This window comes from Neophocaena asiaeorientalis, unplaced genomic scaffold (assembly GCF_003031525.2).
Source record: "Neophocaena asiaeorientalis asiaeorientalis breed wild unplaced genomic scaffold, Neophocaena_asiaeorientalis_V1.1 scaffold417, whole genome shotgun sequence".
Lineage (NCBI taxonomy): Eukaryota > Metazoa > Chordata > Mammalia > Artiodactyla > Phocoenidae > Neophocaena > Neophocaena asiaeorientalis.
The window spans coordinates 3,878,537-3,897,919 of NW_020175387.1; the positions used below are offsets into that span (position 1 = coordinate 3,878,537).

The 19,383-nt window shown below is 41.0% G+C and overlaps 1 protein-coding gene across 2 annotated transcripts; it reads right to left on the reverse strand.

Moving 5' to 3' along the window:
* Positions 1-140: 140 nt before the first annotated feature.
* PEX2 (peroxisomal biogenesis factor 2) lies at positions 141-15,777 on the reverse strand. 2 transcript variants are annotated; one of them, XM_024765769.1, is made up of 4 exons: positions 15,669-15,773; positions 4,970-5,127; positions 1,545-1,637; positions 141-1,384 (listed from the first exon to the last, which is right to left on the reverse strand). In XM_024765769.1, the coding sequence occupies exons 3-4, from the start codon at positions 1,618-1,620 to the stop codon at positions 450-452; spliced, it is 1,011 nt and encodes a 336-aa protein (XP_024621537.1). In that variant the 5' UTR covers positions 1,621-1,637; positions 4,970-5,127; positions 15,669-15,773; the 3' UTR covers positions 141-449. The 2 variants fall into 2 exon arrangements, with proteins under 2 accessions (XP_024621537.1, XP_024621536.1); XM_024765768.1 differs by lacking the exon at positions 4,970-5,127 and having other exon boundaries at positions 15,669-15,777.
* Positions 15,778-19,383: the final 3,606 nt, after the last annotated feature.

Here is a 19,383-nt window from a genome sequence, read left to right on the forward strand (position 1 = left end):
TTTTTTTTTTTTGTGGGCCTCTCACTGTTGTGGCCTCTCCCGTTGTGAAGCACAGGCTCCAGACACGCAGGCTCAGCGGCCACATCTCACGGGCCTGGCCGCTCCACGGCACGTGGGATCCTCCCGGACTGGGGCATGAACCCGTGTCCCCTGCATCGGCAGGCAGACTCCCAACCACTGTGCCACCAGGGAAGCCCTATCCATTATTCTTGACATTAAAAATTAAATGCAATGATTAAAAGAAAATAATATGTTACAATTTATATCATATGTTTAGAATTATGTGGTTTCCAGTGTGAGCAGAATTTAGTTGTGCCTGGAAAGGAACAGAGGGCAGTGGCTGAGAAGCGCATGTCCTCATAAGACATACCTAAATAGTATCCTTAGGATGATTCATGCTAAGGATTTAGACAAAATACAGTTCTCCTCAGAGGAAACAATTTTAGCTTCTAAAGGGCATTCACTTCTGTCATCTCGATTCCTGATTTCAGTGGTTGCAGGCTGTGGACCTCTGTGCCGCACTTAGGACAAGCAAAGGACGCATCATATAAGAAGCTACTCTTCACACAGTAGTAACAGAAAACATGCTCGCAGCCTATGGTGTGAGGCATGGTGGGCCACTCCCCACACAGAGAACACTGTCTGCCGCTGGTGGCCAGCGTGCTGTCACTGCTTGGAGCTCTGGTCAGAGGGATACACCATGAAGAGAGCTTGGCTTTCAACTTCTGGATACTGACAAGTGGTAAGAGGAAAATCAGAAACTCGGCAAAGCTGTGCCAGAGGAGTTCTCTATTCATATACTCAAAGCCTACTTCCCGGACATTTTGGGGCCTGCAAAACACAGAACGGATGCCCAGCAGACGCTCGGTCAAAGTTGCGAACTTGCCCCTTTGAAGGAAAATCAAGAAATTAATCAACCTGCCCAGCTTCAAAAGTCCAACCACGAGATTCATGCACTGCTTGGCTTTCCTGAAGGATGCTACGTGACGGTTTCGAAACAAATCATAGCATCGTTCTTCTAACCACTTCCCACCGATTGTACAGACGGCATACCACAGCTTTTGATTTTTGCTCAGTGGCTGGTATCTCAGGTTTGGGGAAAAATCGTTCTTGTACTGAATATTCAAAACTGACTGTCCCACGGTGGCATTTTTAGAGTAGATGGTGAATCTCCATAAGAAAAGCCACAAGAATGCTTTCACCTCTGGTTCAAAGCGGGCTAACAGCCCTGGCTTAAATCCATGAAAGCACTGAGTAAACTGGGACCAAACGAGTTGCTCCAGGGCCTTGTTTAGTTCAAGTGCATCCAACTGGCTTATTCTTAGCACTCTGTTTGTCCGCTTCATATTCTCATCTCTGGAAGCCATGCCTTCTCTAAAGGTCTCTAGGAAAAAGTACAATTAGAAACCATCATCAAACAGTTGCAATCTTGTACTATCTTCTCGACTTACACTTGGAAAACTGTGACACACAAATGACACAGGACACAGAGGAGATGGGCTTTCAGTAGCATCAAAACAGCACAGTAAACAGTCACTTCTTACTTGGAACTTCTTCCTCTTTCTTCTCTCTCTCTCCTCCCTCTCTTCTTTCCTTTCTTCTCCTATCTTTTCTTTCCATTCTTTTTTCTGGCCCTCCTAATCAAAGGAATAACAAGTTTTAGCACGTTGCATCTTTTTTCCACAAACTTTCCCCTAGGTAGTCCTCCTGGGTCAGATATTTTAAAGGGAGATGATAAAATCCTGAGGCTAACAGTGATGAGGCTGAATAATAACATGACCTATTAAATACACGAACTTAATAAATACAATGAACTACGTGGAACGTTGCAATGGATGGTAAGTCAAGACCTCAGTTTAATTTCCAGCACTTCTACTGACTCTGAAGGAATATTTTCAACAAGTCATTTAATGTGTCTCAAGAATATTTTACATTTGTAAAGGAAGTTAGGAGAAAACAAAATTAACCAGTAAGTATTTATTATTCTAGCACACACTCATAGAAAATAAATGGTAGCACAAAGCAACATGAATGCAGCAATGTCATTATTAAGGTGCACATACAATTTTCTAAGAAAAAGAAACTATGATGTAAAAATAGACACTGAGATCATTTCATAAAAACACTAAGGAAACGAATAGGTGCTATAGGGATAAAAATCTTTTAAAATGAAATAGAAACAAGCTGATTAATGGTTAGCTGGGCATGACTGACTCATTCAAAATGCATTTATTAAATGCCTATTTTGTGCAAATCAATGAGATTAAACCACCCAGCAGCTACTGTTGTTAAGGAGTTTAGAGATTCTACATTTTACTTTAGGTATTTTACATTTTATTAATGAACTGGAAGATCCAATATATGACAAGAAATCTCTTTAAATTTAGTTTCTAAAACAGGCCCTCAACACACAGAGCTGGATCATGATCTCTGGGCCATCAAAAGGCCTTTGCAAGGCCCGAGGCACTAAGGGAACACTGAGCTACAGATGGAGGCAGGGATCCCGGTGAAGTTCACTGTCACCAACTGTGCAGCAATTGTGACCTTGGTCAAGTCATTTCACCATGCCTCTGCTTTGGTTTCTTCACTTACAAAACTAAGGACCGGAGACAAAATGACCTCTAAAGTTCTTTCAAATTCTATTATATTTTTTTATAAAATTATACAAAAATAAACAAAAATGACTACTAAATAATAGGTGGTTTAGTGCTGTTTTCTTCTCAAACCAGATCCATGACAGGAATGCTTCTCACTGATAAATAGGGTGGGTGATCTCAACTTTTTCCCCCTTCCTGCAGCTCCCTCAAGACTTGACTTGGCAGCCTATAAGCTACAACAGTGGGGATTCTGGCTGCAAGTTCTGTGCAATCCTTGCCTCACACTAGCCAGGAGCTACAGGAAAGAAACAAGGGGATTAGGACAGAGCGCCCTTTCTTCTCAGTTTTTCTAATCCATTCACGACTCTATCCCCTCCCAGCCTTTTCCTCATTCTGGCTGCTCTCAGCTCCCCGCTGGATGACATCTAATTGGTCTATCTTACCTTTTGCGTCCTTCAGTGCATTTCCCACATGGCAATCCTTCTAAAACACAAGCCTCCCTAAACCTACCCCCAGGCTGCTTTCCTTCCTAATGCTTCAACCTCTAGTCACAAAGTGGCCCCCTCTTGTTCGCTAGTGGACATTTGCTGTCTGTTCCCGTCACCTGGAACAGTCTGTTCCCATTCTTTAACTGAAACACTCACATGAGACTAAGTTTTTAAGTACTAGCTTAGGGACCACTTCTTTCTGAGCCTCCAAATATGAGTTACCTGCCTCTCTAGCTGTTCCTTTAGCACCCTGTCCTTCCTCTTTCTTGGCCTTTATGTATTTACTGTTCGTAAACTACTTTTTTTTTTTTTTTTTCTGTACGTGGGCCTCTCACTGTTGTGGCCTCTCCCGTTGCAGAGCACAGGCTCCGGACACGCAGGCTCAGCGGCCATTGGCTCACGGGCCCAGCCGCTCCGTGGCATGTGGGATCTTCCTGGACCGGGGCATGAACCCGTGTCCCCTGCATCGGCAGGCGGACTCTCAACCACTGTACCACCAGGGAAGCCCCGTAAACTACTTTTTAACTGTCTATTTCCTCCGCTAGAAGATAAGCCCTGTTGCGAAGATTCAGTCTTGTCACAGCTGAATCTTAGCAACTAGCGCAGTGCCTGATACACAGACCACCTCCTGCAAGTACTAGATGAGTGGAGTAGTGAACACAAAAGTCTAGGGTGGGTGAAGGGTAGAAAATACAAATTCCCATCCAAAAACCTTTAAAACTATTTCAAGTTACCATATCCAGACTGTTGATTACTACTTCTTTCAACATGTTTCTTGTGCATCTGCTGTTTCCCAATGAATGTGTCAGAGCCAGTGATAAAATGGGAGAACAGACACAGTCTCAACCCTTGCAGAGATTATAATCTAGTGAGTGGGAGGAGGGGGAAAGGAAGAGGGTGCTGCACAAAATAACACTCAGGCAATTACAATAAGGTGTGATAGGTGATGTGCAAGGGGAACTTCAGAACATTTTGCTTGCAACTAGACCTCAGAAGGTCCAAGAAGGCTTCAGGGGGGAGGCAAGATCTCTGCAGCTACCTGAAGGATCAGCAGTGTCAGGCAGATACAAGAAGGTAAGAAAACCACTCCAACAGAGGCAACGCTAGGTGCCAAGGACAGGAGGGGTCAGGACAAAAGATCAGGCTGGAAAGGAAAGCAAAAGACGGAAGCTAAAGGCTCTAAAAGCCGGGTTGAGAAGGCTGCATTTTATCAAGAAGGTAATGGGGGAGCCACTGAATGGCTGTAAGCAAAGAACTAATCATTGCATTTTAGACAGCTTGTTCTGGCCACATGGAGAATGGATCAGAGGCTGAAAGACTGGAGGCAGAGACCAATTAAGATGACTGTTAACATGATTTAGTGAGAAACTAATGATGGTCTAAATTAGAAAGGTATCAATGGGGATGGAAAAGCAGGTACCTTTGAAAGCTTGGAGGTGGAAGAATGGACACGACTTAGTGACAAGTAAGCCAAGAATAACTGACTTGAGTAATGAAGTGGATGGTAGTCCAATTCTCTGAAATAGGAAACACATGCAGAGATATAGATTTGAAGGGAAAGATAATAAATCTGTGTAGTTTTAGAGATCTGAGGCTCCTGTGAGACAGCTAAGTGGAAAAGCTCAGTAGGCAGTTATGGGGATATGACAGAGAAAATCTGGGTGGAGATTTTGAGTGTGAGCCCCCTCTCATGGGACCAATCTATTTTAAATTTACTTGATCTATTTAAATGCTACGATCAGGAAGGCAGTGGTCTAAAGATAGGTAGATCTTGCCCATTTACAGCACATTCGACTTTCTTTGTAACAACATCATCTTATTCTCATGGTTTCCTACTCCAGCTACTGTGGCATTTCATGGGTTACGTTCACTGATAACACAAACCTTTGGCCTTTCAATCTTTCTCTGCTGGGGTCTTCGCATCACACTCCTGTAGTCTCTCGCTGTGCTTCTAGTCTAGCGCTCTTCAAACCTCGGCACTCATCATGCGGAGGCCTTGTTAGATTGCGTCCCTCAGTTCCAGATTTTCTGATTCAGTAGGCCTGGAGTGGGAGCCAAGAATTTGCATTTCTAGCAAGTTCCCAGGTGATGTTGCAAATTACTGGGCTAGTCCATTTCCAAGCTGAATTCATAATTTTGTGGTCATATCTATCACCCATACAGCTCAATGCTGCATGCTGGTCTTCCCACTCATTTCTGCTTGGTTTTCATTCCTAGATCTACAAAGGTTCTTACAAATCTTCACTGATTCAGGCTTTCTCTTTCTGCTATTAAGTAGTCCTTGTGAGACTGAGACCATTCACAGATTCCACAATTTCTATGAACATCAATACATCCTAGCCCTGCCAGATGCCTGGGATGCAAAGATAAAGTCTTGTCCTGGCTCTCACTTTAAAGACTCCCACCAAGGTCTGCACAAGGGAAGCAGGCAAGGTGATGGACAAGTCAGGCATTAGCAAAGGTAGATGGTATTGCAAGGTTCTCAAAGACACTCCATAAATCTTAAAACTATCTCAATAGAAAAGAATCCCAAAATTTATGTAAAAAATCATCAGTGATTATTTTTCTCACTTTCTTCTGCAGTTTACAAATCTTCTCTAATTAACATAACATTTATGTAATTAAGAAAAGAAAAAAACTAAAACATTATTTGAAAAACCTCATAAGCAAACCAAACTCTATAAAGTTATTTATTCTTATTTACCAAATCATGTCTTTTTTACCTCATTATAGCCCCTGGGATAAAGTACAAACTTCTTAGACCTAACCTAGCTCAATTCTGTCTCCATCTCTGTAACCATATAACCCATTATTCACCAAAGAACTTTTAATTGCAGACTATCCTTCGGTCCTGCCTTTGTACCTTTTCTCATGTACCTAAAACACTTACCTTCCCCAGCAACTCCTCCTACCGCCCTCAACCATCTGCCCTTCACATTCCAACCCAGTTACAACATTTTCCACGAAACCTTCATAATTACCTCCAACTCCCATTGTCAGCATTTTTAACTCTGACAACAATTGTCCGTGTCACATGCTTGAGCCCTCAACTCTTTGTACTGTGATTTCAGTAGTGTGAATACATCTTCTCTCCCTAACTTGACCATAAACTAGTTAAGGGAAAGTGCCTCATACTTGCTTCTCAAAGTGCTTGCCACCCACAAAGTGACTTTGATACCTAACTCAGTTTTACTCATGCAAAATTCTATAAATCCTTCAGGATAGGTGGAAATACGGTATATGCAACTCCAACTGTGACAGTATCAACAACTCGGCATCTTCCCCAGGTTTCGTATTCTGTGGTTAGCAAGATAGGGGAAACTCTCTTATTTGTAAAAGTACTCCTGAAAAAGCTCGGATCATACTGGACATCGATATCAAGTCCAACACTACCAGTCCCCTCCCCTCACCCCTTCCCTGCCCCCAACTTAAACTGGATGGATTGCTATTCTTCTCAGTTGAGGGTCAGATGAGAAGGATGGCTTGTGTTAGAGCACCAGTTGTGTCAATTTATGTATCTTCAGATATTAGAGTCACAATCAGTTCTTAGTAATCTTACAGAATTTACCACAAAGACAGGCACACAGTAGTTGCTTAGTAAAGATTTGCTGATCTCATATGCAGTGGAATGAGTAGTTTGGTAGTGAATCTGTACTGACTGAACATTGCTGAGAGCATCTAGATGAACTGGAGGTTGAGGGGACCTATCTCTTCTCAGGTCCCTTACTTGTATGTAGGGAGAAACTGCTCAGAGAGAGTGGCTTCTCAGAGGAATCATCTATTTCAACTCCCTCATTTCTGGAGGAATCATACTGATGGACATTTAGTAAAGACAGGAATTTTTAATGGCTGCCAGAAAAGAAAACTTAACACACTCTCTAACCAATCCAATATTTAACAATCCTTATTATCAAAAAATTCTTTCTTATCCCTTCTGTTACAGTTTAACTTTTTTTTTTTTCTTTCCTTTTCTTCGCCCCAGGCCTGGCCTCGGGGTAGATTAAGAACAGCTGGGCTCGATCTCCTCCCTACAAAAGACTCTACTAGAGCAGAAGACTATTATTAACTACTCTTCGGCCTTTGCTCTTGCAGATAAATAATTTGTTTCTCTATTTTTTTTGTTTTAGATTTTAGTTTCCAACATTTTAGTCATTTTTGTGACTTCTTTTAGTTGTAAACATAGAACAGACACTGTCCATTATGCACCATAGCTTGTTAAAGTAGAATAGCCTTCCTATTGCTCTATATTCTTGTCTGGCAACTGTGACAGAGTAGAAAGACCAGATTTAAAATCAGATGGACTTGGACTCAAGTTCCAGCTTGGTCATTTAGTTGCTATGTAATCTTAAAAAAGTCATTAGCATCAGATTCTTCTAGAAGTTGGAAATGAACCACTACCTGACAATGTTGGTAAGATTAAAGCAGATAATGTTATGAAAGTGGTTTGGAAACGGGAAAGCAGTATTGTTATTGTACTATATTGCTACTTGGGTTAGGGATGAGCATAAGAAGAAAAAGACTCGTCGGATTTTACCAAATCTCATTTCAAAAGACTGAAATCTTCATTATTACTCATCTAATACCTCAGTCGACCTGTGGTAAAAGAATTTTTTTTTTCCCCAGGAAATACTGACTACACCATTAAAACATAATTGGGGCAGTTACACAGTGAACATGATGGCACCTTGATGTGGGCATGTGTGGGGGCCGGACGGGAAGGGGAGAGACATGGTCCAGTGGAACTCATCACACCCTTTACTTGCATCTTATCTGAGAGGAGATGTTGGGGTGGGAATCCTGAGAGAACGGGGGGTGGGTGCCAGCATGACCTGCTCTCTGGGCTGTTTCACCCGCATCAACGTGGCTGTGCCTGTTGATCCAGAAGCAGAGAAACCTCCAGAATGCACACCGATAGCACCTGACTCTACGGTGCTTCGCTGAACAGGGCCTGATACAGGCAGTCCAAGACGGGCATCCAACCTTGGTTCCTCACCAACACACTCCATTCAGTTCCTCCCCGCCCTGCTGCCTTCTGGCAGGTCAGTTATTCTAGAATACTGGCTTTAGAGAACGGCAGTGCTCAAGAGTAGAAGAAACTGATGAAATCGAAATAACTAGAAGTTCCATTCATCTGATTATAGAACTTCTTCCTTCCACTGTCATACAATAATATTTGCCCATAATGGGTGTAGAGCACAGAAAAATGCCATAAGTGCCTTAAAATCACATAAAGTTATTCTCAGTCTAATGTAAGAAGTTGGTGTTTCAGTGAATTCGAATTCTCTGACAAATGGCTACTCAATTTAACCAATATTTATGGAGTGCCGACAAAATGCTGGGCATTCTCCTAGGTACCAGGGATTCGGTCCAAATAGTTAAGTCTCAGTTAACTTCTTTTTAGTCAAGCATTTCTAAAGAAATAGGATGCTATGGTAATCAAGACTAGCCATTGATCTCTGAAGCAAAGAATGGATCTCAAAACAGGAAAACACTATAAAGAGTCACAAAACTCCCCGGGGCAGAAAAGAGAAAAATTGCATATAATGTTGTGCAAACTCCAGAAATATGCAAGCACTGACACTGGCCATGGTCTATCTGGGAAACACAGGGATGGGTTCCAACAGGAGCTGCATCCTTCATTATTTAATTCCCATCAACGTCTTTGCACTTGTTAGGAAATAAAGAAAAAAGTCGCCTGCTGTGATCAGAGCTTCAGGGCTTGGCAGGAGAGACTGGCTGAAGAGTCAACACCCTGCAAAAAGACCCTGTTTTAAGGAAATTGCATTGATTTTGTAGCCATGAGTAATCACTGAAGAGAAGAGACATAACAGGATATAAATTTTAAAAGATTAATCTGATGGTGGAGTTCAAGAAGTTGAAGAAAAGGAAAACTGCAATTCTGGAAGACCAGTTACAGGACTTCTTTTTTTTCTTTTTGTGCGGTACACGGGCCTCTCACTGTTGTGGCCCCTCCCGTTGCGGAGCACAGGCTCAGCGGCCATGGCTCACGGGCCCAGCCACTCCGCAGCATGTGGGATCTTCCCGGACCGGGGCACAAACCCGTGTTCCCTGCATCGGCAGGCGGACTCTCAACCACTGCGCCACCAGGGAAGCCCCAGTTACAGGACTTCTGCAATCTTTCAAGGGCCTTAACTAAGGTGCTTATTAATAACTTTCTGAACAAGTCATAGTAATTTAACTTGCTTCACTGACAACTATGAAAATAAAAAAGATTACAGTGTCCTCACATTTTTGAATCAAAAATCCCCAACTCTTCTGGTAAACCAATGCTTTCTTGACTCTGTTACATTGATCGCTAACCACACCCAACTATTGGTCAGTCTACTTCTACCTTCACGAGTTTAAGTATTAAAAATCCCATATTATTGGTTCTTGTAGGTTAGCATCTAATTTCACAAAAGCAGGCTCAAACTTGACTAGTTAAAAAAAATACAAGCTAATCTTTTTTCAAAAAAGTTGGGATTGTTTTGAATTGAAACAAACACCATCAGATTTAATTCAAATTGATTTTTCCAGAAGGCCAAAATCAGGTGATGCTTTTCCCTACTCTGCCGTGAAATCTCATTCTTTTAATACACAATCCTACCAACCTCTTCCTCCCCACTCCCCATTTCCCAAACTATACTAAGTTAAGATTCTAAAAAGTTAACCCAGGGGGAAACATGTATGGCCATGCAAAGAGACTTATACAATAATTAATTAGAAGCATAATTGGCACTAAATAAATTAGTGTTTAGTGAAGGATACTGCTATGTTAAGGATATGTGAAAAAGAGGCTTAAGGCAAAAATCAAGACCAGATAAAAAGTATAGCACCTATGAGGGTTAGTGTCATTAACTTGTCACATAAATATGTTTAAGACAAAATGATCTAGCACTAAAAACTATTAAAAAGGTCTCCTGCTGGTATTTTATCACGAGACAGGTCACACTGCTTTTCTTTCACAGAGAAAAAAACAACTGAAAATTCATTTACTAAGAGCAGCGATATATAACCTTACCCCTTAAATAACTCAGGCTTTCTTTTTAAGCTTTTCATTCCCCAAATAAAACTCTGTCATCTATATTGCATTCCAAAACCAAAACAAATGACTGTATCTCACTAAAGAGGGAAGCAGCATTTTTCAGGATGTATTCCAGAGCTTTTATTGAGTATAGTACAAATTATGAATGAATATATTTTATTTAAAAATATGCTATTGACAGAAATCTATCAATAATAATGTGGGTATTGTCAAGGGCCTGTCAATATTAATGTAATTATGATTAAGGGGATAACATGGATTTTTTACCTATAATACCAAGTAACATCTCCTACATTACTGCTATCAATATACACATTATTATTGACCTGTTCCGAGATGCTCAGTACTAGATGTATTACCATTAGGCATGTTTGTCAATGCATACTGCCGACAAAAATTTTACACTTAAATTTACAGTCCTGTAAACTTTGTCAGCAGAAACATGTGATTCCCACGTAATCGCTAAGGTTTCAAATCCATCCATATGCACCCCCGCTCCCTGCCAGACTATCCTTTTCTAGATCCACAATAATCAACTAATTTTTAGTATAACAATGTTGCTACCACACTATCCTAAAGGTTCTAGTAATCAAAATGGATGAGACCATTTTTGCCTTTTAGGTTTTAAAAAAAAAATTTAATCAGCATTTCATATTAGGAGGTTATATGAAAAAAGTTCTATAACCCGAGATCTTAAGCTTTGAACCTATACCCTACTATTTTATTTCCTTTGTGTAGTCAGATAGATTTACTGTCCATTGTATTGAAATCAATACTAATAAATGGGACATGCATCAAAGAGAGATTTAACAGGACACTGATTCCCAGAACACATTTCAAACATGAGCAAAAGAGAAAAAGCTATGGCTGGGACCCATTAGAACACAGTGACCTCTGGCACTGTGAACAGGCCTAGAAATCAACAACTGTAAGTTCAAATCCCACTTCTGCCACAGGCTTGCTAAGTGACTTGTCACTGCTCTTTTGTTCCTCTCTTTCATCAAATATGAACTAAGTCTCAATAGTTTACAGATACCTGATGATACAAATCCCAATTGTTCTCATTTGGATACAGACAAGACATGCAGAATTTGAAAATTCCCTTATGGACATTAGATCTCTGAATTACTCTTAACTTAAATGCAATCCTCATCAATTTCCAAATAGAATTTTTCTTTTTGGGGGTGCTAGTGGGTACTCAACAAAATGTCTTTAAAATACATCTGGAAGGATAAAGTTCCAAATAGTATATATACATTTCTCAAAAAGACGAACAATGATAAGTAACTTGCCCTAGCAGAGGGGAAATATTCTTTTTATTTGGAGAGAGTTGGGAATTCAACTCAAAGACTACAATCTTCAAGACTATAATTAGTCTTACACAATTGAGCACCTTACCTATTTCACTTACGGTTATTTACTCAAGTATCTACAAATAACACAAAATACTTTTTTTTAAACCTGAGAACAGAATTGCCCATTACTTCGGCCTCACTTCACAAATACATTTTTAAGAAGACAGCACGGCACTCATCATCTTTTCTTTCAGAAAGTTGATACTTCTGAGTCTTTGAGAAAGAAAGCACATTGTGGAAATAAAGAGCAGATGTCTGAGTGAACGTGGGGGAGGGGAGTTAAACTGCTTCTGATTAGTTCTGTATTCTAGCCCAGGTTTACCAACAGGCTGTGTGACTCTGGGCAAGTCATTTTACCACACTCTCTAGAATCCTTATAGGATTTTAGGAAACCTTGGAAGAGGAAGAGAAAAAAATAAAAGAACAGTCATTTCCAACTGCAGAAATGGTTCATGTCGAACATTAGTTTGGAAAAAGCTAGAGAAAGTGGAGAAATCAGAATGGTGGTACCCATGAGACAGATTCAATCCTCATGGAAAAAAGTAGCGAAGCCTGATGGAAGAGAAACCCAACCAATCTGTGAGTTTACAATTGCAGTAAACCTGTACCACTTACTTTCTGGTTATGAAGTGCTAATAAGCAACGACCACAGCTAAGTATCCTTTGCAAAATTAAATATTAAATCATTTAATCCTTACAATATTATGAAAGAGGTTCTTTCAGTATTTGTGTTTTAAATCAAGGAAACTGAGGCACAGAGAGATGAGCTGGCTTGTATGAAAATCACACAGGCAGAAGTGGTGGGGCCATGCTCTGTACCAGCATCCTCTATGGACAAGGTGATGAGGGACCTAAAAGATGAACATAAACACTTCAGTATGGCACTGCAGGACATGCAGATGGGGCTATTTTAAGTGGCTAAGTACTAAGAGATGAAGATTGCAGGCATGAACTACAGCAAAAACTGCAATCCAAGGATGAACAAACAGCAACTACATGAAACTTACGGAGCAAATAGATCTTTAAGTACTCTATAAATCTGGAAAAAAACCTGAGGATATAATTGCCTAAGAAGAGAATTCTAACTGACTTTAAGATTATTGGAACACAGGTTTAATTGCACATTTTATGGCACTTGAGAGAATGTGAGAAGAGCCATGAAGGAACAGAGGTATTAGCAATGGAAAAGGAGGAAATACCATGGGATACATACTATGTATGAGGCACTAGACATTTTCTTTACAGTTCTTTATCTCATTTAATCCTCATAACATGCTAAATATTAAGCCCATTTTAAGAAGTAAAAAATTAAGACAAGACTGACAACCTGTTTAAGGTCAAGCTGGCACTTAGTAAATCTCTGGTAAACACTAGAGAAATGGTGGAACACACAAAAGGAAGTTAGTAGTATGAGTATTTGGTAAGCCTGGATCAAATTCAATCCCACAGAGCTCGAAACAGAATTTTTCCCTCATGACCTTTCCGAACACCAGCCTGCCAGTCAAGCTCTCAGGACCGTAGACAGGAAGAAATTCAAGGAATCTGGTAAAGCTGCCCGAGTTGCCTGGGATGCACCTCATCTACTTTCCCTGTCTTTCCGTGTGGTCAGAGAACCATTCAAAGAGACTCAATATCAAATCTGAACCAAAGGAATATGGGGGTGAAAAAAGGAGGTGCAAACATTCATTTAACTATTATGAACATACACCATACACAAGGTAGAGGCAATGCCAACTCACCTGCCTGACACTGGAAAGGAATGGGTATACATAATCAAAACAGAATTACTCCAGAGCTCTTGGTTTTCATGTTTTTATAATAAGAAGAAAGAAAAGAAAACTGGGATGAAATTTTATCTCACCTTATTGACAGGCAGGTAAGAAGGAAGAGCTCTGGAAAATAAAATGAAACAAGATAAAAAGCAATGTAGAAAAGGGCATTTTGATTTCAAGGTGGGAAAAGGTTGGGAATTTAACAGCCCACGATGGGAAGTACAGAGGGTGCTAGAAATCCTCTTCCCTGCTTCCACGTCCACATCCAGAAATCACAGCGATGGCACTTGCAGTGCCAGGATTACAGATGTGGGGCAAGTGCGGGCAGTTTGGGGCTTTCCTCCTGAGGTTTCTTCCACCTTCCAAAGGAACTGAGGAGGAACATGGAATGTTTAGAAACTGCTGTCATTTCACAGTGAAGAGAAAAAAGGGAACGTCCGATTTGCTTCTAGGTTGTCCAACCCAGATAATCAAGGGAGGGAAAAAAAAAAAAAGAGGCGGTGATTCAGAGCAGAACTTTCGTCCAGAAATAAAGATTGTGCATACTGCATACCTTTTCCTGTGCTAGAGGGACTGGAGCATGGTGGAGTGCAAGAGGCAAAGAAACTTAAAATATACTTGATGCTGTGAGGAAAGCATGGGGCCAGGACTTGGAAATTTACTAGTAACGTGACGTTAGGTAAGACTGCTAACATCTTTATAGTTCAGCTACCAAAAATCGAAAATGGAAAACATCTGCCTCCCCTATTGCAAAGACTACTATGAGCTTCAAATATAAGCAAAAATTTTATGGCTAAAATTTTAAAAAGTAGGGGGAAAAGAGAAAAGGAAGTACGACTCTGATCAAAAAGAAAGACACTTAAAATTTGTATCTATTAAATAAGGTTGAATATAGACAGGTTTGTGGATTTTGGTAATGAATTAACTGTGAACATATACACTTTATTGCTTAAAAAACTATAATAATCAAAGGAATGCACCTTGAATACAAATGAAAAATTAACCAAAGAAACAAAATTTTAATGCTAGAAGGAAACAGATCGTCTAGTCTAAAATATGAATTTAATCTTCCTAACGGGATCCCAGTTTTTCAAGCAGAACAGGAAAAATAGCTGTTCTTGTAAAATACTGCTGAGGGTCTGCTTGTTTCATCTCTCCTCTGCATGGCTCCAGTAAATTTCTACAGAAGTCCTCCTACGGAACAGTTTTAAAACCACAGATTGAGGTGCTACTCCTAATTTCTAAAAATGAGGAGAATAAGGCTAAGAGGTAGACCTGGTCAGGAGTTGAACTCAATTCTCTTGATTTAGTCTAGCATGTTCTCTACTATGTCCTGTTACTTCTATTTTCTTTCCTTTTTTTTTTTTTTCCTAAGGAAAAAAATAAGCGGTTCTCCTTTTAACTTGTAAATAATTCCTAATTCCACTCTCTCTTTTCTTCCAAATCTCTTTATAGCCCCAAACCATTCAACTCTAATCTTCCTGGGTACAAGTAATGGATAATATGGGCAAGATCAGGGAGAAGATAAAGTGAAAAAGGAAGAGTCAGCCATCCCAAGATTATCCTGTTCAGGCTTAACTAAAGGTAACTCATCATGGGAAGGTATTTAGACGACAAACTGTGGTGTGGATGGAACCTCAGCCTCCCTGTAATTGCTTGAAACTGTCCAGGTATATAGTATTCCAGGGACATCATAGAATACAGACGTGTTGTGAACGGTCAACAACTTGGTCTGATTCTGTGAACAGCCCTTTCACTAAATGTAGTATTTTTGGAAAATGGGACCTAAAGAAATAAGTAAACAAACAATGAGTTTTAATTTAAGGCCTCAGAAGAACAATGATTTTTACATTCTATCTCTTATCAGAAATCAACGTTAAACATAACACGCTCACCGCAAGCAATTTTCTAAGAAAATTCTCAGTAACTTTTTCTACCCAAGAAAATTAAAACTGCTTTTGAGTTCATAGTCTTTCAGAAATGTTGGAAACTTAAGCATACTCAACATTTTTGGTACCAAACATAACATTTTACATGAACCATCAGATATTAAAGTTTTGACCCTGAATAATTCTTAAGCCGTTCGTAACAGTTAAATCTCACCACCGCCAAGTGCGGGGAAAAGATTTCCAAGTGTGTGTCTAGAAAGTCACTTCGCAGAATGCAAAGGAGCTCAAGTCTAGCTGTGTTTCTTTTTTTCTTTTTAATGGTGCGATCCTAAGACTATTTTTAGGAGTTTACGTTTGTCCCACTGCCTTTCCCCAAATCAGATTGTGACTGCCTCTTCCAGGAAGACAATACAACAGGGAAACAAGTAAAAGGCGACAATTACAAGGTCGTGAAACTCCACGCCCTCCCAGCTGTAAGCAAGACCTCAGGTCCGCACTCCGGCTCTCTCGGGCGACACTGACCTTAGGAGTCTGCGAAACGCCCCGCTCCAAGTAACTGTTCCTGAAACATTCTTTGGGAGGCTTGGCTTTTCCTAGCAGAACCTGGGCTCTCCAAGCTTCCGGAACTCACGGGTTTACGTAGTGACGCAGCACCCGGAAGTGCCTGAAAAAAAGGGGAAACTAAACCAACGAGAGCCACGCTTTAGCGCGCCGCGGAACAGCGAATGTTCATGTGCCGAAGGCCGAAGGGCCGAAGAGCCGAAGAGCCGAAGAGCCGAAGGGCCGAAGATAACACCCGCGCGCGATGATTGGTCGGCTGGCAGTGGAGGAAATCCGTATCTGATTGGCAGGAGAGTGGCGAACGCGGGGGGGGGCCGCGCGTGGAGAGGCCTCGGTGTCAGGGGTCGCTGGGAAGCAGAGGCTCTCGAAAGCAAGGCTTTCCCTGCCCTCGGGCGCCGGCAGCTGGCCTCCGGACAAGCGCCGCCGAGTGGCGGCGGGGCGCCTCCGCGTCTCGGGGGCTCTTCGCTTGCCCCGGGTGGAGGGCCCACCGCGGGATAGCTCCATTGGGAAGGGAGCCTCCGGCTAGCGCGGCAGCATCCGAGCTGGGGCAGTTTTGCGGCGCGGCGCTGCCTTAGGGGTAGGGGTGGGGGTGGGGGCGGGGCTTGTTGGCCTCTGCAGGCTCTGGGAGGCAGGTGGTCCCGTCTAGTCGGCCATCCACCCTGCAAAATCGCGCCTCGGGAGGCCCTACCGGGCGAGCTGGACGCGCTCGCAGCATTGGGGGCCGTGAGCTCCCGGCCGCAGGCTCGGTGTGAATCACCCCAGAGCTCTTAGAAACACCGACAGCCAGGTCGCCCAGTTCTGGGGAAATGAGGGGGGATTTCTAAGGATTGGGGCCCGACGGAAGGTATTTTTTGAGCGTTCACCAGGCAATTATGTGTAGCCGGCGTTGAGAATCGCCACTGCCTACTCGTGGATGGCACTGTCGGGCTGGTTTGAATGAAGTCAGGTGCGTAAAGTTTCCTGCACACAGTGGGTCTTAAAAACGTTTGAGCTCCTGTCTCCTCTGGCCCCGCCTTCTCGCCAGGAGCAATCAGTCCTACAATAGCTGTATTGATAGACATTGGAGAGCTCATCCTGTAGAAGCGGTGATGCAAGAAAGCTTTGGGGTTTTTTTTTTTGTTTTGTTTTAATTATCCCGTGGAACACTTGTTATTCAGAATTTAAAACATTATAGATAAGATAAAAGAACATTTCTCAGTGAAGTCTAATACTGTTCAAATTCATTTTTACCTGAAAGATACACAGTTAACACCACAGATAGCTGGAATTTTCTTGTCTTCCATACATTAAGGAGTTCTCAGGTCAGGCCTAGGAGAATGATGGTGATGGTTTCTCCAAATAATGAAATTCCCACTATAGGAACCAAGAGTACAAGTGATACAGAGTAGGAGCTCCAAGCTGAAAGGGTGTGTAGTTCCCTTAGGTACAGAAGGAGAGGTTTCTGCAGAGCTCGAGTCGGCCAGCTAGTAGCCACTAGCCACCTGAAGTGTGGGTAGGCCAGATTGAGATCTGCTCTAAGTGTAAAATGCACACTGGATTACTAAGATAAGGTATAAAAAGCAAAGAATGGGAACTGTTCATTTGTTATATTGGTTACATATCAACATGAGAATGTTTTGGAAATTTTAAAATTACATATGTGGCTCCCGTTACACTTATGTTGGATAGGGCTGTTCTAGCTCTTTGAAGAAGACCAAGTCTTTTATGTAGCAGTTGTGAAGGAAGGCAACCATATTGTACTTCTCAGGTGGACCTACATCTGTACTGTGCTTCACTTAATTTTTATGAAAGGGAGAAAAAGGGGCCAAAAAAAAACTAACATAGGGGACATTTTTAGAAAGAAGTTTCTAATTCATGGAGCCTTATGTATGTCACGTGAACGTCACGATATCCATTGATAATAAAAACGATACCAAGCTATTGAGAAATTTGAATTATGTTTCAGGAATCTGATTAAGAGGGCAAAATGTGTAGAACATTTAAAATTTCTATTGAAAATGTTTCACATAGGTTCTGGGTTTTGCCATTTAATCCCTAGATATAGTGAACTTTTTTAGTTTTCCAATGAGCTAGTAAGCTGAGGTTTCAGGGAAACTTTGTTTCCAGTTTTGTATATTTGCTTTAAAAATATTTTTTTTTCCATTCATTTATTTAATAAAAGCCTGCCGGGGGCCAGGGGTATTGCTAAGCAGTTGATGTAAAGGTTAGCACTCAGACACGGCCCTTACTCTCTTGGAGCTATAGTGGTTATCAATTCAGAGACAGTGAAAAAGTACATAATAACCAAGGCTTAGTGTATTTTGCCATTGAATAAGTGCTTTACCTCTGTAAATTCAACACATTGTTTTAAACCCAGAATTTATATATTCCTGCTGACATTTTAATGAAGAGTCTTATTAGGACTTGACTATGGGCTTAAAGTATATTAGTAAAAAAATCAAAGTATACTTAATTCATCTGTTAATTATGAGAACTCAAGAAAAAATTAAATTAGACTCTTCACCTTTAAAAAGAAAGAAAAGATGAAAAAATTACAATAGCATCTTATTTATGATACCTTCTTTTATCCTTTCAGCAACTTTTAGGTTCTAAGGAATTTAATAATAGAAATGGAAAGGCAACATTGATTTATGCCCCAACATAGTTTAAAATTGCTGACTTTAAAAACTTAAATTTATTTTAGCATATTACAGAGTTCTTAAATCAATATATTTGAGTCTTTTAGGAAAAAGGTAAACATAAATCTTATGTTAGTTTACTACTGCTGCTGTAACAAATTACCACAAAGTTAGTGGCTCAAAACAACACCAGTACGTTATCTTACATTTCTGTAGTCGGAAGTCCAGCTCGGGTCTCCCTGGGCTAAAATCAAGGTGTCCCCGGGTCTGTGTTCCTTTCTAGAGGGTCTAGGGAAGGATCAGGATTTTTGTTTATTCAGATTGTTGACCAGATTCAGTTCCTTGCTATGGTAGTATTGAAGTCCCTGGTTCCTTGCCAGCTGTTGGCTGAAAGATGTTCTCAACTTCTAGAAGCCACTCACATTCCTTAGGTTGTGGCCCTCTTCAAAGCCAACAATGGTAGGTTGAGATCCTCTCATCCTTCTGATTTCTCTTACCTTTTCATCTGTTGTTTCATCTCTCTAATTTCAGTTTTTTAAGACTCTGGTTAAGTTGAGCCTACCTAGATAATCCAGGATAATCTCTCCACATCAAGGTCCGTAAACTTAATCACATCCTTCAAGTCCCTTTTGCCGTAGTGAAGTAACATATTCATGGGTTCCAGGGATTAGTGCATGGACATTTTTAGGGGAGGTTATTCTACCCACCACAGATCATACTTGGGTCCATGCAGTATATCCATCATTTGTTATCAGTACTCTCAGTACTTTAGGATGGAATAATAATGTTTATAATAACAGGTAAAGTTTATCATATGTATAATATGTTCCAGGCACTATTCTAAACTCTTTTTCTGCATTTACTCTTAGTCCTTAGAAATGCCCTAGGAGACAAGTACCGTTTTTTATCCCCATTTACAGAGAGGGAAACAGGTACAGAGTGGGGAAGTAACTTCTCACAGCTATTAAGTGGTAGAATGAGGATTTGAATCTACATGGTCTGATTCCAGGGCCTCTGCATGCTCTGAACCACAACATTGTAGAAATTTGTGAACGTCT